This window comes from Notamacropus eugenii, chromosome 5, assembly GCF_028372415.1.
Source record: "Notamacropus eugenii isolate mMacEug1 chromosome 5, mMacEug1.pri_v2, whole genome shotgun sequence".
Lineage (NCBI taxonomy): Eukaryota > Metazoa > Chordata > Mammalia > Diprotodontia > Macropodidae > Notamacropus > Notamacropus eugenii.
This window is the reverse complement of record NC_092876.1, coordinates 206,292,358-206,316,264: the sequence shown is the minus strand read 5'-3', so window position 1 is coordinate 206,316,264 and position 23,907 is coordinate 206,292,358. Positions and strand designations below refer to the sequence as shown.

At 35.2% G+C, this 23,907-nt stretch overlaps 1 protein-coding gene across 3 annotated transcripts; it reads left to right on the top strand.

Annotated features, from left to right (window-relative positions):
- Positions 1 to 218: 218 nt before the first annotated feature.
- On the top strand, positions 219 to 20,893 carry MMADHC (metabolism of cobalamin associated D). Of its 3 annotated transcripts, XM_072611927.1 has the most exons (9): positions 251 to 511; positions 709 to 790; positions 941 to 1,028; positions 7,068 to 7,212; positions 11,838 to 12,055; positions 13,291 to 13,399; positions 15,018 to 15,148; positions 18,259 to 18,345; positions 20,355 to 20,893. In XM_072611927.1, coding segments are annotated over exons 2-9 (975 nt in total). In that variant the 5' UTR covers positions 251 to 511; positions 709 to 788; the 3' UTR covers positions 20,550 to 20,893. The 3 variants fall into 3 exon arrangements, with proteins under 3 accessions (XP_072468029.1, XP_072468028.1, XP_072468030.1); XM_072611928.1 differs by lacking the exon at positions 941 to 1,028 and having other exon boundaries at positions 219 to 252; XM_072611929.1 differs by lacking the exon at positions 941 to 1,028 and having other exon boundaries at positions 273 to 511.
- Positions 20,894 to 23,907: the final 3,014 nt, after the last annotated feature.

Genomic DNA, 23,907 nt, shown 5'->3' with positions numbered 1-23,907 from the left:
GCCCCCACTCGCAGCCCAATGGGAGCAAGAAAGAAAGAGGGCGGGGCAGGGGCGGAGAAAGACAGCCGCCTGGGACCGTCTGCGCACGCGCCACCACTCTCCTCCGCTCGATCGAGCCTCGGCCTTCCTCTCGCTCGATGCTCTCTGACAGCGATTTCTCCCACCTCCCCCTGCGACGATGACGATGCTGACGCCATCTTGACGGTGGCCAGAAAGTGGGGTTTCTGGCCTCCCGCGGCTGCGAGAGCGCAGGTAAACACCGGCAGCCCCGTGAGTCCGTCCTTCCCCCACCTCTCTGGTCGCGGTTTTCGCCTCGTTCTCCCTCGGCCTTCCGGATTGTCTTCTCCTGAAAGCCTCTCTCCGAGCCGTGTCACAGTGTCGCCCCTCGGGCCCTGTCACAGACCCGTCTCCTGGGTCTGGGTCTTGTGTCACTTGTCTCGGCGCTCCGCGCCCCCTCCCCGGTCCCGTCCCTTGGCCGCCTCACGGAGGGCCCCCCAACGCAACGGAGACGGTGTGCTCAGCGCCCTGGCTCCCCCACCCCGGGCTGGAACGCGGGGGCGGGGCGGGGGGCGGGGCTGCCGGCGGGGGTCGCAGCCTTCGAGCCCCCTGCGGACCTGGGCCCCAGCGCCAGCCGTGGGGCTTGTGGGGCGCAGTCGTTCCCTGCCGCTCACCAACTCGTGCTTACTGTGTTTGTCTTTTCTCCTCCAGGAAGAACTTGCCATATAGGAAAGGGGGAAGAGCAATAAAAGAAAAGGTGGTGGTGGTTTTCCTCTCACCAGAAATGGCCAATGTGAGTAAAATCAGCTGGCGGTAATTGCGGCCAAAACGTGCGCCTTTTGCTGAGGGGAGGGTTGGGAGGAGGGCGGCTTGTTCGTATCTTTACCTGCGGGGTGAGCCGCGCAGCCCGTAAACACGCATTGAGCGCCTGCTGTTTGCCCAGGCCCGGTGCTAGGCGCTGGAAGGACGCCGAAAGGAACCAGACCCTCCGCGCTTTGGTGCTGATACTGGGAAGGCATTGCGCAGAGTGGGTACGTAAGACCCCGACCCGGGTGGAGCTAGCCTTGCGTGTGTGTGTCGGCCTGGTCTGCCTGTAGACCGTAGACTTGTGGTGAGGAGCTTGTTTGCCCCCTTTTGTATCCCCATGAATGTTGATTGATTGATTGGTTAGAGGGGTGTTGACCCTGATTTTCCATTGAGTCCTACCTCGGAAGTGGGCTTGGTTCTCCACTTAAATCTATAGCGTTTAGGTTTATAAGTGCAATTCTTTCTCATTCACAGTGCCTGCCACTTGGTAGACTGTTAATAAAAGTCCATTGATTTGTTAAAATGTTTTTAACATGGTGATTTTTGACTTTTTTCAGTTGAGTCATTAAAAATGTTCTTGGTTCTCCACCATAATAAATCTGTGGCTCTAAGGTTTCTAAACACATTGCCTTCTCATTCACTGTGCCTGGCTCGTAGGGAAATGCTTAAGAAATGTTTATTTAATTGAATTCAGAAGAGGAACGAGGTCATGAGAAGTTTCTTTTCAAGTAATTTTGGCCATATCTAAGTTTTATGGATGGATAAAGCATTTTTTAAATAAGCCCTTACTCTGGACCAAGAGAGTAAAGGTATTCCTTCTTCCACATGGCTAATATGGATGGTTTACATGGCTTCAATTGTATAATGGGTATTATATTACTTGACTTATATAAAAACAGAATGGAGAGAGATAATTTGGAACTCAGTATTAAAAAATTAATGTAAAATATTTGTAATAAAAAAAGAAAAATCAAATAAATAATGCTTCTTGCAGATGTTATCAAAGCCTTGTCACATTTGTTCAGTGTACCTTTGACCCCACTTAGAGCAAGGATTTTTAGCCCTTTTTTTGTGTCATGGAATCCTTTGGTAGTGTGGTGAAATCTGTGGCCCCTTCTCAGTGTGTTTTTAAAGGTATAAAATATGTAAGATTACAAAGGAAAACAGATATATTGAAATAGTTATCAAAAAATTAATGCTTCCCTGTTATCTATCCACAAACCCCAGGTTAAGAACACCTGACTTAGAAAATGATCAAGGTAAGGCTAGGAATATCAGGTTCCAGTTCCATGAAAGTATATTCTAATACTCATAAGGACAGTGAACAGTTTAGTCATCACTCTTAATGACAGACCTGCAAAATAAAGGAAAACTGTTATCCAGCAGTAAAATTGTTGTAAATATAAAAAAGTCCACATTTTTTAAAGGAAAATTCTGCATATTTGAATAATATTTATAGGTTCAGAGTCCTGGCAAAGTATATGCTTTTAGGTAAACTCAGGTGACTTCTGGAGAGTGTATAAATTCACTTAGTTGGAAAGAGCCTATACTTTTCCAGGGAAAATTTTGTAAAAAAAAAAAAAAAAAAGAAAGAAAGAAAGAAAAGAAATATTGCTTTGCTATACAGAGTATGGTATTTATGTTTATTAGGTGACCCTTAGGAACCTAAATCAATGTACAGTCCATGCACAGTACTTTACATATGTGCATATCTTGCAGTATAAAAATGTAAAGCTTGTTCTCTTGATTTTGGAGGAATGTTTCCTTTTACAAAAGGGATCTTAAAGTATCATCTGAAGAACCTGACATCTAATCAGAAGAACAAATTTGTTCATAATTATGTATGTGATACACATGTCAGTTCCTAAATTGAAACTGCTTAATCTGATTTAGACCTATGATTATTAGCAATAACTTTGGACTTCTATTTATTTTTGACATTCTTTTCTTTTTAAATTTTGAGTTCCAAAATCACTCCCTCCCGTTTCCTCCCTCACCCACTGTGACAGCAAGCAACATAATAACAATTTTACATGTGAAATAATGTTTAGCATATTTACATATTAGCCATATTCCTCCCAGAAATCAAGAAAAAGAAAGTGAAAAAAATATATTCTTCATTTTATACTCATATTTTATTAGTTCCCTACCTGGAGGTGAATAGCATTTTTACTTCATGAGTCCTTGGGATCATTGTATTGATCAGTCTTTCACAATTCATCATTACAGCATTGCTATTACTATGCACAATGATCTCCCAGTTCTTCTCACTTCACTTTGCCCCAATTCATATGGATCTTACCATGTTTTTTTGAAACCACTCCCCTTATTTCTTATAGCACAACAGTACTCCACAATCATATATATCCCCAACTTATTCAGCCATTCTCCAGTTGATGAAGAAACCCTCAATTTCCAATTCTTTGTCACCACAAAAAGAGCTGCTATCAATATTTTTGTAGGTATAGTTCCTTTTCCATTTCCTTTGATCTGTTTAGGATATAGACCTAGTAGTGGTATTCCTGGATCAACAGGTCTGCAGAGTTTTATGCCCTTTGGGCATAGTTCCAAATTGTCTCCAGAACGGTTGGACCAGTTCACTACTCCACCAAACATATATTAACGTACTTGTTTTCACCTCCTCCCCTGGATTTGTCATTTCTGATAGATGTGAATTGGTACCTCAGAATTGTTTTAATTTGCATTTCTCTAACCCATAGTGATTCAGAGCATTTTTTTCATGTGACTATAGATAGCTTTGATTTTTTTTTTCATCTAAAAAACTTCATATCCTTTGACCATTTATCAATGGGGAGGAATAACTTATTTTTATAAAGTTGATTCAATTCTATGGTCAGTATATATTTGAGAAATGAAGCCTTGATCAGAGAAACTTGCTGTAAATTTTTAAATAGTACTAAATTGTCAATAGTACCTTTTAGCAAAATGTAATTTACTTGATTATCTCTTTTTTAATTAATATTAAATAATAATGGGGTGGTGGGGTGGTTTGTTTTTGGTTTTGTTTTTTTGCTTTGTTTGAGGTCGTGATTGCTACCCCTGCCTTTTTTACTTCAGATGAAGCGTAATAGATTCTCCCAAGCCCTTTTTTAAACTGTGTTTCTTTCAGTTTCCGACATGTCTCTTGTATTCAACTATTGTTGGATTCTGGTTTCCAATCCATTCCGCTATCAAATTCCATTTTATGGGTGACCTCTTCTTCCCCTTCCCATTCAGTTATGATTAATAGCTGTGTATTTCCCTCTATCCCATTTTCTTTTTTCTTCTCTTTTTATCCTATTCTTCCTCAAAAGTCTTTTGCTTCTCACCTTTTGCTTTTGTTTCCCTTAATCTGCCCTTCCTTTTATCATTTCTCTACCCTGGCCACACCTGCCACCCATTCTTTTATCCCCTTTCCTTCTTATTTCCCTTTTGGGTGAGTTAGATTTCTGTACAACACTGAGAATATGTGTGTGTGTCTGTGTGTCTGTGTCTCTGTGTCTGTGTCTATGTGTATATACAGGTGTGTATTTTATGTGTGTGTATTCTTTCTTTCCTTCAAGCATTGCCTGCCACCACTCCACCCCATTTTCCCTTCCACTATTAAATCTCTTCCTTGTGTGCTTCTTTATTATGAGAAAATTTGCCCCATTCTACTTCTCCCTTCCCCTACTGCATCCCTCTTTCTCACCTTTTAATTTTTTTGGGAAATCATTCCAGCCTAATCTACTCGCACTTATCCCTCTGTCTGTGTAAACTCCTTTTGACTGCAGTTGATGTTAATTATTGTATCCACGAACATTAGGTCTTAAGACCCCAGTCTGTGCTGAAAATCCCTACCCCTTTTCATTTGCTCAGTAATCCTTCAGATATTAAAGGTATACAGTCAAAATCACCAGATGCTCCCCTCACAGTTGATCTACAGTTATGCAAATTAAAAACTTATTCTAGCATTGTAAGGAAAATGGAGAATTAGTATGTTAAATTCACTTTGTTGTTAAAACACCTGTTGGGCCAACAAAAACATGATCATTAGCTGAAGTGCTGAGAACATAGGATAAGTTAGGACAGTAAGCAGTAGCTACTGTTTTGCTTCCATTTATTCCCTTTTTGTCACTGACTTTTCTACATTATTTAGGAGGTAGAACTATGTTATTGAATGTATTTTTGATAAATATGCCCGGGGAAATAGTGTCTGCTTCATAGCAATTACATCTGTTCTAAAAATTCTGCTATTATTTAAGCCCTTTTTGGAATGCAGTTTAGAGTTTAAAGCATTCTTTTTAGTGGCCTGAGCAATTTTTGCGAATGGGATTGTCAGGGGAAAAAGTGAATACACTCAAACTAGTATATTTCTAAAGCAAAGTGAATGAAAAGCAACTGCTTTTGTGCCTCATAAACTGGCTTTGAAAGTAATTTCAAAAGAGGTGTTAAAAATACTTATGATCATAAATAAAAACATAAAAAATAAAATGAAGGTATATAAAATTGTAGATGTTTTTGTTTGGACTTGTAAGTTCCTGTGTTTGGGCACATCTTGTTACACTATAGCGACACATACCACCTATTGAGGGCCTATACTCCTGATCTGATGTTAGTCGGGTCTATTGGTCTAAAAATATTGCTAATCACACAAAAAACTAGATGTCCCTTGCCCTCAAGAAACAGTCTGGTTGTATATTCTTCCTCCTAGATCTTAATTACCTTGGCTTACTGAGTTTTATATTCCCAAATGAATATAGCACAGCTAGTACCTTGCTCCTAGTTGCCCAATGACTATTTGAATCAGTGCGTGAATAATTAAATAAGGCATATACTTAAGAAAAATTAAATGATTGAAGAAATATTGCAAAGCTATAAATAATTAAGTGGCAGTGGTAATAAATGCTAAATGATTTGGGGATAGAGAGGGAGACTTGCTTTTGATCAGCAGTAATGAGGAAGGTTTCCTGAAAGAAATGAAGCTTGTGCTTTTGAAAGAACTCTAGTGTACTTACTGAATAAACATGTTTGTGTTACATTAGCCTAGTTACACAGGAAGCTGGCCAGACTGATGATGGTGCAATGGGTACAGAGCCAGTTAAGTTTTTTCTGGCCAAATAAAAATTTTGAAGGTGAATAATTTTTTGCAACTATAGTAAAACCTCATTGATTTAGATCTTTATTCAAAAGTCATAATTTCCACATTCAGCATTGAAGCAAATTGTAAGTTCCTTTTGTGTTCAAGGTCCTGAGCTGGACTCTGGATAAACACATTTTTTTAAATGACAGTGTGAGTACAAAGTTCAGTATTGTAAAGTTAAGTAAAAAAGTGGTATAGCTTAAGATTTTTAATACTTTTTTATGTTTATGGTTATTGTAGATCTATTTTGAATTTTGCTTTTCATTAATAGTTTTGCTTTGTTTTAATATTTATCTTCATTTATACTTTGTATAGCTCTTAAAAGTTAATAAGTAAATCGTTTTTAAATCAATTCTTTCACATTTAAGATGAATATTTCTGTTTCTTTAATTTGAAAGAAGTGAATCTTTATTTCAAAACTGTCCCATTGTATTAATCTGTATGCCTCACCTGTAATCACCAGAATTTTCTACAGTATGCAGTATTTTTATCAAGTTTGGAATGAGACCGATTGGGTTAATATTAGAACTTGCAATATGTTGCGCAAATTTGGGCTGAGAACCAGGTAGATTAGTATGAGAACTTGCCCTTAAGGCCAAGCTCACAAGTTCAGCCCTTTTACCTGTCAACCCTATGAAACCACCAAAGATTGCACCCCATCTCTAGCATTCTCTAGTATTCTCCAAATGTATTTTTGTTTACAAAAAAGGAAAAGTGAGACATTGTGAATAGGATCCTTCTAATTCTTTGACTTGGAAACATTTAGTTTGGCACATGCCCAGTTGGTAGAATCAGCATCATATAAAAAATTGCACATTAGCAGTTTGTAGTGAACTCTTTAATATACTTATTTGTTATAAATCATTTTTAGCATTGAAGTGTCTACTATGTAATGATGTTATGGTTTCTGGTTTGTACTGTAGAACGTTTATATATATCCTTAAAGAACCTACTTAGTATTTCAAGAAATATACTATGCTTATCATTTATATTTTTTAATTATAAAAAGATGAATCTTAATGGGAAGTTTTGGAAAAAGTTATACTCCAGTATAAATATTTACCAAGGAGATATGTGCAAGTATAGAAATAAAGCATTTCTATTCCACTCATTTAAATTTTTTTTTTTTTTTTAATTTTAGGTGCTCTGTAACAGAGCCAGGCTGGTTACATACCTCCCAGGATTTCACTCTTTAGTCAGGAGGGTTATAAATCCCAAAGCTTTTTCCACTGCTGGATCTTCAGGTTCAGATGAGTCTCATGTAGCTACTGCACCCCCAGATATATGTAAGTAAAAAAATGTTTATATGATGTGAATAGTTTTTACACTTGCAGCAGATTATTTGAGTATACTCTTCCTGTCTCCAAAAACAGAAATATATCATGCCAGCATTATTAATTGCTCCCAATCCCATTTCCCCATTCTATCTATGTTGCCTTTGTCTGCTGCTGCCTCAGTTTTCTCCACTATAAAATGGGGATAATGATAGCACCTAATTCACAGGATTGTTGTGAGGATCAAATGAGATATTTGTTTTTTAAAAAGCCTGGTATGTATAGTGCCTATGACATAGTAAGTGCTAAATGTTTATTCCCTTCTCTTCTTCCCCTTCTCCAAACACGTTGTGATCTGAAATTTTAAAAATAACTCACCTTACCACTTAAGAAAATCTCTCCTTTCTAGTGTTTTCCCCTACTTTAAAAAATGATGAAATAATACTGGCATAATACATAAAATATGTGCCAAATAAAAGTTAATTAAAAATCAACCATACAAGATAGAAATGGCAATAAGAGTATCCAGTTCTAGTCCCTGGAACATTATAGCTGCTATATAAAACCTTATTCCGTTTCCTTCTTTTCCCTACCTTCAGATGTTTACATATTAACTTATCCAGATAAAACATGACTATAATATTGCTGCCTTCTCAAATTTTTATGATTTTTGTACTTTTATTGTCAAAACTTAACATATAATCTGTATCTGCTGCCTCTTGTTTTCTCATTGCTTACCTTTTCCTTAAGGCCCTTTCATCTGGTTTTCATCATTATTCATCTACTAACACTAGTTTATTCAGTCATCATCTTCATCTTGTTTATCAAAATGCAAATACATTTGTTCTTGAAACTTTTTCTTCTGTCTTCTGTTTTGCTCCTCTTATTTTGATTTTATTCCTGCTTCCCTGTTTCCTTTTTATGTCCCTTAACTTAAATGAGTATTTCCCAAGGCTCAGCCCTTGGTCCTCTGTTAATTCCTAAGCCTGTGCTTTAGTTATCAACCCAGAGCTTTAGTTATCAACCAGGATAATTCCTTATTCAACCCCAACCCTTCTTTCCGGCTTCATTTATGTGTTTTCTAACAACTGAAATACCACTTTAAAAACCTACTGTCACCTTAAGTTCAGCTAGTCTACAACTGAACTCATTTGCATTTTTACTTACAAAGATCAAGAAAATTATTAAAAATTCATTTTTATATTTTAAAAAATCAAACATTTAGAAATTGACCCACCTAAAAATATACAAGATTAACATAAGGATAGCTGTAAAACCATGATGTCTGAAATTGGAGTTCATGAATGGGCCAGATTAATAAAATAAAAATGGTAATATGTATATATTAATATGTATATAATTACCTACCAAGAAATTCATTTATAGAACTAGATAATTAGTGAAATTTATATGGAAAAAATCAAGTGCACAAGAATATCAGAGATAAAATGAAAAAAACTGATAATTTTTAAGCTGATAAGACCTATACTTCAGGATTCAGAATATATGATAAAATGGTTAGCAATATTTTTGGGTATGGGGTACTTTGGAGTACAAAGAATAACAGTTGATACTATTTCATTTTATTTAGGTTTGTAAAGAATCCCTTCTCTATTTGGTTTGGAATTAAAATTATTGGGAGGTGGTTCATTTTAACTATATTAATCTGAGCCAATAATATTGCATAATTTAGATATTCTTTTTTTTAAGGCATTATAGTTTTAACAACCTAAAAGCCCATTATGTGATAAGTATACATAAAATAAAAACTTGGAGGCAGGGATTTAATATTTAATATGCTTGGGAAAGTGGGAAAGTTGACAATTTGCCAGAGAAGTGTAGACCCACATATTAATGCCATATGCGTTTCTGAATTTCAACAGGTGGAGAATTTTAAATCTTATTTTTTTAAACTATGTGAAGATGTAGGAAAAGGGAAATATTCATTTATCTCATTTTATAGAAGATAACTTTTCTATCTAATAAATAGCAGTAATTAGAGACAAAAGATATGCTTGACAACATTCAAATCAGAAACAATACAGAAAAATAAGATTGGAAAAAATATTTATTGTAGATATAATTGATGTGAGAACTTGACATCTAAATCATAAGAAGCTGTTAAAAAAATTTACACAGCTAATGTCTAGTGTAAAATAGGTAAAAGGGTCCAAAGATGCAGTGTTCAAAAGAAAAAGCCTATGTTGTTAAGAATCACTGGAAATATGCTCAGCTGCACTAGTTATCATGGAGATGCAAATTAAAATAACTGAAGTGCCACATCACACCCATCAAATTGACATATGTAGTTAAAAACAAGAAACTCAGAAATGGTGAGGTTATGGGAAAACTGGTAAATTAATTGCTGATGAAATTAGAAATATAAGATTGGGGGGGGAGAATAATCCAGTTAGTACCCATTAAAATCACAAAAATTGTAATACCGTTTGGCCTAATAATGCCAATGTTAGTGATTATCTTTAAGTGTCATAAACAGGTAAAAATAAACTTACTAAAAAATTTTCATAGCAAAATTATTTGTAATTGCAAAAAACTATGAATATCTAAATTTCTAACAAATAGTTAAATAAGGGTTGAATAATTTTGTACATTAATGTGATGGAATTATCTAGTGCAATTAAGGCCAACATAATAGGAACATGTAAGAAAAGACTTACAAAATAATGCAAATTTTTAAAAAACAGAAGAATGAGTAAAAAAACACTTCTAAGTGCTAGACATTGTATTAAATGCTGAGAATACAAAGACTTAAAAAAAAGAAAAGTCCCTCTCTAATTACATTTCTAGCAGTGAAAATAATACATACAGGAATAGGTAACCAGGAAGGAGAGTTTGTGCTAGTGAAAGGGCAGAGAGGAATGGACAGGCTCACTCGGTAGGTTTGGCAGGTCAAAGATGAATGTATTAACTTTTCCAAGGAGTGGGTGGTAGATTCAGGAAATTCTTAGTGTGGAGATCCTAGTCTGAAGTTTAGTAGATGCTACAGGTCCAGATGAGTTTGAAATGTTGGACAGAACTTAGTGGGATATTTTACTCTTACCTTAATCATAGCAATTTTCGGTCCTAAACCTAAAGCAGGTTAGGATGAAAATTGCTGGAAAGTTCTGTGTATCTCAGAAGACAGCCAAGTGTGGTTAGGAAATAGACATACAGTCTAAGTGAATTCATTCACATTTTGAACCAGCTCTCCCATCTCTTCCATCTCTTCCTCTTCAGCATAATGGTGCCGAAACCCAGGAGTCTAGATATTAGTTGGACTCCAATGATTTCCTAGCCACTGGGATAAGAGCAACTTTTAGGATTGCCTAAACCTGCCCTTGATGTTACCAAGCAGCTTGCTTCTCTCTATCCTGGACTCAGTTGGCTCTGCATTCTGCACCCCATGCTGATCACCTCTCCCCGCAAACTATTCCGGCTCCTGAATTGGACTCTTCGCCCCTGTTCAGCAGGAAGCAGCTGCTGAAGACAATGACCTGTGCCCCTTTTCCCCTGAAAGAATTCTCCTACCTAGTGGTTGAGTGGGGAAATGATGTGGATAGAAACAGTGTCGTAAGAATTAAAATAATATTGATTGACTTTGTGAAGACCTTGGTGCGCTAAAGTCTCCCCTTACCACAACTTCCCCTTATCCTAGACCAAAAGTATCCTTGTCCCCACCCCTCATCCTGGGGAATGGAATTTCTTTATCTTGTGACATTCTTAGTCCTGGCTTTGTGCCTTTATCTTGCAGGACTTCTTTATCTTGCAAGATTTACCCTAGATCTCTAAGCCCCACAAGGAAAACCTAAAATCATCCTAATATAAATCTGGTTGTTTTCCTATCTCACTGCCTTTGTTTAGCTCTTTGCTAAATCTTAGGCCTGCTGCTTTTGCATCAATAAAGCTCCCAATGGCTATAAAAAAAAGAATTATGCTTAATATTAAGTTGATAAAATGACTTTACCAACTCTGTAGTATTCTTTTTTTTCCCAAGATATTTATAACCCAAATTTTAAAAAATTAAATGTGAAAAAGCAAAGAAAAAAATGGAAGTCTGCTTCTGTAGGGAATTAAACCAAAAAATCATATCCTATATTCGTAATATATGGATTTCTCCTTCAGTCTCCCCCCCAAAAAAAAAAAATGAAAACCTCATGATTTTCACCCCAGAGGTGGTTTCTGACTTATGTTAGTGGTACCATTGTTTTTCAGCTCACATTGTTTGGAAATCTTGGAGTGTCTGTTGAGCCAGACCCTGGAGGTAGAAAATGCAGTAAAAGAGATGGACAGGAGAATTTCCAAAAGTAGCTACAACCAAAAAATACAGCAGTTCAATTACATGTCTGTTTTCAACCAGAAAAAAAAAACCCAAACTGAAATTTCCAGAACTCATGAATAAATTTTACCATGTTTGTTTTCTAAATAAATTTTGAATTTTATTTAACAGATGGCATTGATACAGATGAGGTATGTTTTCATTAAGAGCCACATTGCTAAGACCTAACTCATGTTCTTCCCTCCCCCACCAGAACTTTTTTTTTAAAAGAATTTCTTTCTTTACAAAAATCATAGGTCCAAAAACTATAACTTCTGTGCCAGAATTGGAGAAAAAAATAATTATCTTGATTTCTTTTTAGGTTCAAGAACTGTGTGGCCAGATGAAACAATGGGACCATTTGGACCCCAGGATCAAAGATTTCAGCTCCCGGGAAACATAGGTTTTGACTGTCACCTCAATGGGACAGCTTTGCAAAAGAAAAGTCCAGTTCATAGAACTTTGCCTGATATCCTAGCAGAGCCTTTATCAAGTGAAAGGCATGAATTTGTGATGGCACAGTATATAAGCGAATTTGAGGTAAGAATTGTTATTGTCTAGTAGAAAGGTGCAAAAATCTTATGAAATTATTTTGACCATTACAAATTAGAAATTCAGCTGTAATTTATCCTAGGTTATTGCCTGAGGCACTCTGGTTTAGTAACTTGCATATAATCACAAAGCTAGCATATGCCAGGCACATCTTGAAAGCCCAGTCTTCTTGACTCCAAGGCCAGCCCTCCACCTAACTGTTCTGTCATGCTGCCTCTCAAGATTTGATATTCCCTAGAAATTCTCAGATATTGTTAATAAGGAGGAGGTATGCTGTGCTAAAAACATTTACCTTTGTCTGAGCTTATATTTTGTTTGCACTATAGGTTCTACTACTGCCTTCCCTTTCAAAACTACCTCATTTATTTTATATATATATTGACTTACCCATAAAATGCCACCTATTTAACGAAAGAGGCTATTTGACTTTTTAGCTTTGTATCCCAACATGTAAAACAGTGCTTGGCATGTAGTAGAATTTTAATAAATACTTAACTGATTGCTGATTAATTAAATCTGCATGATTGTTGCACTATAGCTTGCAGAGATATCTAATACAAAAGTATTCCTGACCCAAAAGTAATATTAGAAGCTTGACTTTTAATTAGAGTTTGTACAAAAATGTGTTTCTCAATTTTTTTCAGGAACATTAGTTAAGGCAGAGTGTTTAAAGATCTTAGAATGCTTATCACTGTTCACATACCTCCAGTCCCAAGTTAACTTTGTCATTATAGTAGTAACTAACGATTTCTCTGGGCATTGTTTCTTTGGTGTGTGTAAGCATATTCATGCTATTCCAGTTTAATACCTGTGAAATCTGTTTATCATCAGCAATTTAAAATTCCAAACAGTAATAACTGCCATCATTATTGAGTATGTTCTATTCTTTATGAAATCAGATCTTGGAAATAAATATCACTATCACATTTACATATGTGAAATTCTTTTTCTTCATCCATTTCTCAGAAGAATAGTTTAATTTGACTGAATATATGTATAACTTTAATTGTTCATGCCTCCACCCCTGTGATTAGAGCCTGTATTTATGTGTGTGTATACATATACGTGTATGTGTATGTGTGTGTGCATGTAGATATAGATATATACATGGAGATAAATAGATAGCTACACACATATATCAGGCTAACCAGAGACAACTCAATAAGATAACAGGTTACTTGAAACGGAGATTTTACCTACTTAAATTGCTTTGTTCTCCTTAGGGCAGTGATGCACCTGTTGAACAACGGGAAATCAACAGGGCAGAAACTTATTTTGAAAATGCCAAAGTAGAATGTGTAATACAAACATGTCCAGAGCTACTTCGAAAAGGTATAGTATGTTTTATTTTCTGTAGCACTGATAACTAGATAACATAGATCATTTTCTTGCTATTGAAGAATGCTTCCTAGTGGTGTCAACGTTTAAATCTCTGTGATTTAATACATTTTTGACATTTGAATGCTTTTACTTTGGCCATAGCAAGCACTTTGTAACATATGACATTCCTTAAGGAGGAATTTAATTTTGTCACTCTTCATGCTGTCCTTTTTTTCCTACTTCACTTTGGAGTAGAAAATTGACTGTGCTATATTATAATAAAACATTAACAGTCTGTTATTAATAATTAACAGTTCACCTACTCCATGCATTGTGCTAGGTACTAAAATATAAAAACATCAGCCTCTGTCCTCAGAAAACTTGCATTCTACCAGATTGAGTGTTTTTATGAAACCTGAATGTGATTCTAAAATACTTCAGCTTGGTGTACTTGTTGTACTGGATTACCAGTAGGACTCAGGAGATCGGTCCTGACCTTGAACCTCACTGGATAATGTGAACTTAAGCCAACCTTTTAGGCCTTTATTTCATCAATAAAGTGAGAGAGTAGTAGTAGATGAATGACCTCTGTTTTCACTTAGTTCTTGTGTATATGTTTGTCAACAGAATTATGAAAGATTTAATCCCTTATTGAAAAGTAACTTAGAAGTAAATTTAGAAGTTTTAAGTTCATCTTAGGAACCAAAACGTGTTTCTCTTTTTCAGAAATTGTTTGCATCTTTTAAAGTAATTAGGCTTATTTTAAGTTTCATTTTTCATTCTTATGTACAAAGTACCTTGCTGAAATTACATATTCTTTTCTTTAAAAAAAAAAAAGATACTGCAAGTAACGTATTTCTTCCCTAAATATCTTGCTCAGATCCTGATCAAGCTCTTTCAAGGTAATAATGCTGGAATTTCCATGTAGCCTTCTTTAAATACTTTAATTTATGATATCACTGGCATGTTTACTCCTTCCACTGAGGCATTTTACATCTTAATGGAAGACCTGCATGAGCTGCTGTGGCCACACAAAATTGATCATTTTTGCAATAAGCCTTTTCAAACTTCAGCTAAACTTTGCCTCAGACAATCTGCCATTGGGCCTGTCGTCCTTAAAGTCCTTCCAGCTAAGTAGGTCCTGCTAGAATTTGTTTTACCAACATAGCCTCCATAAGCCAGGGTCACTTCCATGTCTTGATGAAGCATTAGAATAGGACCTTGGTGGAAGTTTTTCTAATGTATAAAGAATAAGGATGAACGCAGGTTTTAAATTTAAAATTCCAAACAGTAATAACTACCATCATTATTGAGAAACTGCAATGTCTAGTAGAAAAAGTACTGGACTCAGAGTTAGGAGAGACCTAATTTCAAAAATACTATGACCTTGCTTCCATCTGTTAAAAATGGGATAATACCTGCAATACTTACTTTGCTTTTTAGAAATAATTTGAATAAGGTTACATAAATAGCTTATCAAATAAATATAATAATGAGAACCCATTTGAGTTAAATAATTCTAATACCAGATATTGAAACTCTTTGGCGCTTTTGAAATTGAATGAAAGGAAGAGGAAAATAAAATTATAATCTGTATCTCCATGGACTGTTGATATTCTTCTCTCACTAGATTTTGAATCAATGTTTCCAGAAGTGAATTCTGGCAAATTAGTGGTACTAACTGTAACACAGAAAACCAAAAATGATATGACCATATGGAGTGAAGAGGTTGAAAATGAAAGAGAAATGCTTTTAGAGAAGGTATGTATACCTGATATTTCTTAACCTTTTTTTTACCCTGGGTTGGATGCAGTGCATCTGTCTTATCATTGGTATAAGGAACTCAGTCATGTGTAAACTCTGTTCATCAATGTGAATTGGCAATTTATTTGTAATTTATAGTCTTAAGAGATTTGCCTGGGATATTAAAATTTAAACTAGCTTTCCCATGGACACAAAACTAGAACTTACTAGAACTTAATCCTAGAAGCAAGGACAGCCTGCTGTCTATCCACTTTGCCATACTGCCTCTCGTCTCCCCTCTTTTCTCCCTTCTGTGTACTAATCCATCAAAATCTTTTTACTTTTAAGATTAATCCTCACAATTTCCCTGTCCAGTGAGTAGTATTATAATTATCCCCATTTTACAGATGAAAAAAACTTGAGTTTCAAAGAAGCAACCTGCCCAGAACTACAGAGAAAGAATACATGAGGAGCAAGATCTTGGACCTCCTGACTCCTAAGTCTAGCTCTCTTTTCACTGTACCATTCTGCCTTAGGTTTATTGTAGTCCACTCTGATATAGTGGAAGAACTTGAAATTAGAAGGCATGCGCTCTTTGTGTGCAGAACTGGTGCTATCAGTATTTTAAAAGAAGTAACCATACAACCTTTTCTCTCAATAAACATGAATAAAATAATGATAATAGGTGATATTTATGTAGCACTTTATATATCTTTTGATCTTCATACCAACCCTAAGTATTATGTGTATCATTCACATTTTGTAGATGAAGAATGAGGATAAGAGGCAATTTGGATGGAAGGTGCCAGTCTGGTAGACCTGTACTGTGCGCTAACTCTGACCCAGAGTACTATAGCTGTAAGCCACAACATCTCAGTGCTCTAGGCCAGTGGTGTCAAACACAAAAAGATGGGGACCACTAAACACCATCTAAGGATCCCTAGAGGTGCATATTCACTTAGAAAACCACATATTCATATTATCTATGTTCTGTCCTATTTTTATTTATTTTGTTAAATTTTTTCCATTTGCATATTAATCTGGTTCTAAACACATTTGGAAGTTTTGTGAGCCACATGTTTGAAACCTCTGCCCTAGGCATTTCTTTTAAGACTCTTAAGTTACAAATGGGTTGCTGAGGCCCTGGGCTCAAATCCTTCCTCTGTTACTTCAGATTTGTGTGACTCAGTTCTAACTCAGACCTGGCACTGTTTTGCTGCTTGCATCCATCTTGATGCCAAATTACTCTTAAGCTGCACTTACTTCCCCTTTTCCTTCATTGCACCTCTAACTCCGAGAACAGTAATCTGCACCACAGTACCAGTTCCTGGAAAGTAAGTCTGTCAGTTTCACTGAATCTCCACTTAACTATCCTTGTCACATCCCAGACACACACCCTCACATCCCACCTTGACCCTAGTCACCATTCTCCTATATTGTGTTGTCTTTTCCTGTTGAATGCAAGTACTTTAAGGCCAGAGACTATTGTTTTATATTTGTATCATCCTCAGTGCCTGGCCAATCGTAAGTGCTTAATAAATGTTTTTTTCATTCATCCATTCCTAAATGTTTAGTGGAATCTAATAGCAGAGAAATGCAACAATCCCAATATACTATACTTCATAGCAACTGAAACTGTCAGATTATATATTGTTGTATTCCCTCTTTATAGAATAAACCACATCCAGGGGTTAAGTATTACAGTATATATGAAATATACAGGTTAAGTATTATATAGAAAATGTATCTAAGTTATTATCCAGTGTGGGGTTTCTTGTCATAGATGACATATAGTTAAATTAAATCTGATCTGTTCCAGCAGATGTTAATGTCTACTGCTTGATAACCAGTTGTACTCTTGTTTGAGATTTTGTGGTTTCAATTTATCCCTTTAGAAGGGAGAGAATTTGGAACTCAAAAGTCTTAGGAACAAATGTTGAGAATTATTTATGCATACAACTGGGAAATAAGGAATACAGGTAATGGGGTATAGAAATGTGTCTTGCCCTACAAGAAAAGAGAGAAGATGGGGATAAGGGAAGGGAGGTGTGTGATAGAAGAGAGGACACTGGGGAAAGGAGTAATCAGAAGGCACGGCATTTTGGGGGGTGGGGAGAAAATTTGGAACTCAAAATTTTGTGGAAATGAATGTTGAAAACTATAAATAAATAAACAAGAAAAGAAAAGCATGGGAAAAAATATATCTAATTTTCTTTCCACAGGTGATATACATGGACATCAACCCCTTTGTAGCTCTGTCCATCCTTATTTGATTTGTCCCTAAGTTATCCTATTAGAATTATATTTGTATATGACTATATAAAATATTAGAAATGAACATGCATTTCACAAAGTAATTTCTACCCTACCTAGAGTGCCTCAAGAGAAAAGTAGGGTAGAACTCTGTGGAGTTATAAAAATCAATCAACAAGTATAGACTGATTTAGAACTATTAGAATCTCAGAATTATGGAGAATATTCCAGCACTATATTTTCTTTTCCTATCTGTGTATGCATATATGTAGATAGATACCTTGTTTTTAGATACGGAAGAGATTATAAGACTTTCAAGAGTAAGGTCTGTCATGTAGTTTACATCACAATTTTTAAACATAGTTCTTAATGAATACCTACGGAAATGAATTTTTGGATTTTCATTCAAGGGACGGCAAGTGGTCCAGTGTTTTCTCTTTTAATATTTTAGTCTTTCATCTGACATTCACTCCCTTCCAAAGATAAGAGTAACTACAGGTCATTTGGGAGTAGAGTGGGGGGAATCTGGACAATTATCTACTACACAGCACTTATTTTGAATAATAGTTCATAAAATATGAAGTAAAATATTATTGAATTTATTAGACTTTTAAATGAAGGTTAACAAGCATGAGTCTAGTCAGCTTTATTGATCAAGTTTGTACAAACCATCACTTTTTCCATTTGGCAAAAATATTACAATGTTATTAGGACAGTACTTAATATTCATCATTATTTTTAATTTTTAGCATTGTTAATGGTCTTCTAAAAGCAAAAGATGTTCTATTCCATATTTTATCTTAGTATAGTAAAAACACAGTAGAATGATGTCTTAAACATTTTATCATTTGTGTAATTTCTTTATTTGTTTACAGTTTATAAATGGTGCTAAAGAAATTTGCTATGCTCTACGTACTGAAGGCTATTGGGCTGACTTTATTGATCCATCATCTGGATTGGCAGTGAGTAAATATGTTATGAGAGAGCTAAATTATTTGAGACTGTCAAGGATTGAGATGGGTGGGTTCTTTATAGTGCTAAAGAGAATAGTTGTTTTTAGAAGTTCATTTAAACAGGAATATTTTTCAAAAATCATAATTGAATGAGACGTGGAGAACCTCTCATTCCAGCTTCTCATCTGCACTTTGAGAATCCAGCATAATTTCTGCTTTGCAGAAAAGTCAGCATATTTTTCTTAAGTAATAATCACTGTTAGAACACAAGGAGACCTTTCCTGGTTTTCCCAACTGCTGTTGCCTTCAGTGTATCTCTTGTATGTACCTAGATGTTTATATGTTGTCTCTCCCATGTAGGGGTGGGGAACCTGCAGCCTTGAGGCCACATGTAGCCTTCTAGATCCTCAGGTGTGACTTTTAACCGAGTCAGAGCAGATCCTTTTATTAAGGTGATTTGTTCTGTGAAGTTTGGATTCAGTCCAAGGGTCACACTTGAGGACCTAGAGAATTACATGTGGCCTCAAGGCTGCAGGTTCCCCACTCCTGCTAGATGAATGCTGCTTGAGAGCATGGACTGTTTTTTGCTTTTCTCTGTATCCCTAGCACTTAGCACAGTGCTTTGTACCATGCTAAGTATATATTGAACACATAGTGACTATTGTGTATTCAGTGAAACATCAGAAATCTGTACTAGGTTTAGGCTGACTTCTGTAACTAACCACTCCAGATTCTTTTAAGGAAAAAACCAAATTTCTTAAAGTATGTGTTTATTGAAGATCATACTTTATTAAAATTTTGGATGCCAACACTTTTTAAAACTTGACCTTTGGTGAAAATTTATGTTCAGTTAAGTTACTTTGAGTTTTAGTTTTTTAAATCTTAAATTTCTGCTTGTATATTTTAAGAACAAGTTTATAAGTTAACAAATTTATATTACATTTCAAAGATCCTAACCAAATAAAATATTACACACATAAAGAATTTGTGAGAAGTGTCATGATATAATCAATATGAAGCTAGCCTTTAAGCCAGGAAGACATGAGTTCAAGTCTTGCCTCTGACATCAGCTCTGAAACTGAACCTCTTAATGGTTCTAGACTAGTCTCTAACGCTATGATTGCAGAGAAGGTACCAGCCTACTTTGGAAGCAGGAATTTTCTCACCTGAGATTTCCCTATGGAATTAAAATCGCTTATCTAATTCCTGTCCCCTTGGAAACCATTGTAGAAAAGAAAATCACTATATAGTTTATCTGAATGCAACTGATTTGTGTGTGTGTGTGTGTGTGTGTGTCTGTGTCTGTGTCTGTGTGTGTGTGTGTGTCTGTGTGTGTGTCTTATCAGTTGTATTTAGATAAAAATATGTAGTGATTTTTTTCTGCAATGGTTATTTTCATTTTTATATTTATACATATATACATATATATACACACACAAACACATATGTATAGAAACCATATATATGGTTTCTGCAGTGGTTATATATATATATATACATATGTGTATGTGTGTGTATATATATGTATATGTATGTGTGTGAGGGGGTATATATATACCCACACACACATCTCAGTTGTATTTAGGTAGGTGGGTGTGGGTGTAAGTGTGTGTATACACACATATATTTAATATGTAATAGCTAGCATTTTTCTTTTTCCAGTTAGGCAAAATTAAAATTAGGTAGTGCTTAAGATTGTTCCTTGGAAGAGAATATAATGATGGGCTTGTATTTGATATATGCTGGATTTTGTTTTCACACAAGAAAGGCAAATCAAAGAAGGGTTTTAATGTTTTAATTTAGAGGGGAAATCTTTCTCTTTTGTAATTAACCTCATTTCTTAGGAAAAAGAGTATTATAAGAGGCACTATTCTGAAGTACATTCCTTAATGGTGTCTTTGTTTATGTTTTTGAGGTAAAGTTATTTATGCCATAGCAGTAAGATCCATTTGGTTTAGAAAGTTTATTCCTATTCCAAGTAATAAACATCTTCCTTACTGATTGTTTTTTATCCTTAGTTTTTTGGACCGTATACAAGCAACACTCTTTTTGAAACAGATGAGCGTTATCGACACTTAGGGTTTTCTGTTGATGATCTTGGCTGCTGCAAAGTGATTCGCCATAGTCTTTGGGGTACCCATGTGGTTGTTGGAAGTATCTTCACAAATGCCACAGCTGACAGTCGCATTATGAAGAAATTAAGTGGAAACTAGTTGGCAGCTGCATTGTTTGTACTTGACACTTTGTCTATAAACACTGTAAAAAGTCTTCAGTTTCTTAAAATACTCATTTCTAGGTTTAAAAAGTATTTATTTCAGCATCTATAAACTTAAGAGTTTGCAATTTATGAGATTTTCAAAAAATGGCAAATGTTCACTCATATTTCTGCTTAATACATGTTAACCACCTACATTGTATAAAAAGCAGTAATTCATATGGTTCCAAGGCTTGGTCCCATATTACATCTTTATGGAGAGTTTTGGCTATTTCTCCTTTATATTTGAAATTTTCAGTTTTATTTAAATCCTTTCAAAAATAAATCAGGCTAAGAAGATGATGATGTTTCTTTTCCCATTGTGATGTCTTTCAAATTCATTTCTGAAAGTTTTTAAATTCAAATCCATGTGAATCTTATCAAGTTGCACAATTTTGGTAAATTATAGTTGTGATATGTAGATTCAGGTTAAGAATCTTTCTCCATGTTTACTTGAAAAACTATGCTTTTTACTACATTTTTAAAGTTGGTCTTCCTCAAATCTAAAACTTTTAAAGTTTTGATCTTTTCCTCGTTTTCACTCTGTAGATATTTACTTTGTGTTAAGGTGTATACGTCAACCTCAAGTGTATACATCCACATCATTATGTAGCCTAATATGTTTTTTAGGCCTTGGGTTTAAAAATAAGTGTCAGAATGTAAAGACATTTATTATAGACAACTTTTTTATTTGCTTCATTTGCCAAATCTATGTTTGTGATCCAATGATAAATTGAAACTGCTGCATATTACAGAATACCTCAATGACAGAACTTATTTTTTGACTATATACACTTGAAAAGACTAATCCTGTATTATTGGCCTTTTGCCAATAACTATCGTGAAAATAATAAGAATATGTAACTTCTACCAGAAAGCATCCATTGCCCTTGTAACTTGGGTTCCTCTTGAATTTGTTAAATTGGGGGTATCAAACGCCTATTTAAGAACTGACCCACAGAAATGACAAAATCTAGTATTACTTTCTTTGATTAACTCTTAGCTTGGTGGCAGGTGATGTTTATGCTTACAAAGAAAGTACTTAAGTTATCACTTAATGTAGAGAAAAACAGTGATTACCTTTTATTCTGTACTGAACTCTGCAGTCAGTATTTTTTAAATGTGCTGCCAGATGAGAGGTAGAAGATAATCCCTAAGTTTCCATCCAGCTTTTAACATTCTGTAATCCTAGATTATTAATGATTCAAGCACAGAAACCATCCTTAATAAGACTCTTTAATGAACTCCCAAGGGCCTGTGCTGTGAGACTACCTCACTGTATGGTCCTTTTCTTCAGTAAATAATCCTCTATATTCCATGTGTTCTTAAGTAGTTGCTGCTACTTCATATTTTGCCTATCTTTTAATGCATTGGTACCCTCCCCCCCAAATACTACTTTTTCACTCTTTGCTACTTTGACCTGCCAGTATTAATCATCTGGAGCAGTTGATTTATCATTTTATATATTTCTTTTGTCAGCAGTCAGCACTTCTTTCCAAAAAAGAAGCACCCCATTCTGGGAAAAGGTTCACTGCTCTCTTTATGTTTGATAAACAAAGTATTGAAAAATGTGTGTTTTCTCTATTTTGTTTTTGATGGAGTTACCATCAATATGGCAAAAAATAAGGACTTCTTACACAGAGTTGTAGGCTATAGGGAATAGTGTTTTGACAAAGTTGTGATATTTAGATAGTCAGCATGGAGACAAACTCTTCTCCAGTGAGTTCTGTTAACACCCTTAACACAAGGAAATAGGTGACAGCTACTGTGCTAATAAATGGCTAGAAAACAACTCACCTCTTATTTTTCATATATTCCCTTGACCATGATCCTACAAATAAGGCTAAGAAATGTACTGGCAAAATTAGTGAATATCCAAATCAACTAGTGTTCAAAAATAAGACTTTTTTTGGCATGTACCAACTTTGGCAGCTTAAGTTGTGCAGTCTCCATTTTAATACTTTTCATAAGCTGTATCTTTGGCTTGTAAGTTTACTGTATTATGCCAGTAGTATAACCATACCTTGCCATGTCAGCACCCAGAAGATCCAAATTCATATTTTAATTGTTTCCGTTTTCACATAATAATACAGTGCCTTGACTATTAAATGGGTACTTAATCATTTGGGGGGCTCATAGATAGAAATAAAGATCTTATTTCTACATTTTTACAAGTAGAGCTTTTTGTCTTGAAATACACCTTTGTAGTAGGTCTGTTTTCCCCAATATATCAGCCAGACACATAAAATACAAAGAGGTTGGAAGCAACAATGTGTCCATTTTCAAAAACTTGTTTCTTACTTTAAAGGATTCTTTCTGTAAAAGATGGAAACTGACGAATTTGTCAACAACTTCAGCATTAAATTGTCCATAAACTTATTTTTAAATATGCAGAAAAATAAAATATTTTTCCATTAAAAATACCATAGGTAGTTGTAACCTAAATTATTGAGTAGTAATACCTCTTCTGTATATAGTCAGTGATTGTAATATGAAATCTGAGTGTTTCACATCTCTAGCCATACAGAGCAAGAAGGTCAAATGAGATTTATGTTTATTTTGCTATGGAAATTAAAGTGAATAGCCTATAGTTTTGGTGAAAGCATGGCATATCAATTTACTGGCTTGTACACAGTTGAAATCTACTGAAAATTATGATTAATGCAAAAATGACCCAGTATCGATAGACCAGCCTAACTGGCTCATATGAATCTTTGTTTTTAGTTTAACCTGTTTATCCATTGGAGTTCTTTAATTAGTTGATTCCTGGATTGTTCAGCCTAATTCACAAATACTGAACTACATTCTACAGAATGCCAAAACTTGTAACTGGTATCATTTTAGCACAACTTATCACCTTGCAAAAACTAATAAAAATAATACCTCTTAATTCTGGGGGGTAGAGTGGGGAAACCAAGATTTTGAGCTCACTATAAAATTCAGATGAAACGGTATTCTGTGTTGTCACATCGTCTGTAGTGGCAGGGGTTTTTTTTTTTACTTTAGATGTTTTATGATACCAATGTTTGATTTTTCCCATTTATTTAGAATAGCTGCTTAGTAAATTTTTGACCATCACATGAGCAGTAAATATTTTTAAGCATGTGATTCTCCACTCTCTGTCTCAGTTTCTTAGCATAGAAAATATATCATTGATGTCTCTATTTAATTCAGCTTTGACATTTGGAGTGAAGCAAACTCTACTTTCTAACATTTTAGTCTCAAAATTTTAATGGTATGGCAAAAATCACTGGAAGTGTGAGGTTAAGTTACACTATAAAGTAAACTGGTATTGTGTTTATTGTAGGTAAGTCATT

What these genes read in the sequence shown, in the direction of transcription:
- MMADHC (XM_072611927.1), top strand. An exon ending in GAAGGCATTGCGCAGAGTGG is followed by an intron (nt 1,029 to 7,067) that starts GTACGTAAGACC and finishes TTTTAATTTTAG; the next exon opens with GTGCTCTGTAACAGAGCCAG. An exon ending in TACTGCACCCCCAGATATAT is followed by an intron (nt 7,213 to 11,837) that starts GTAAGTAAAAAA and finishes ATTTCTTTTTAG; the next exon opens with GTTCAAGAACTGTGTGGCCA.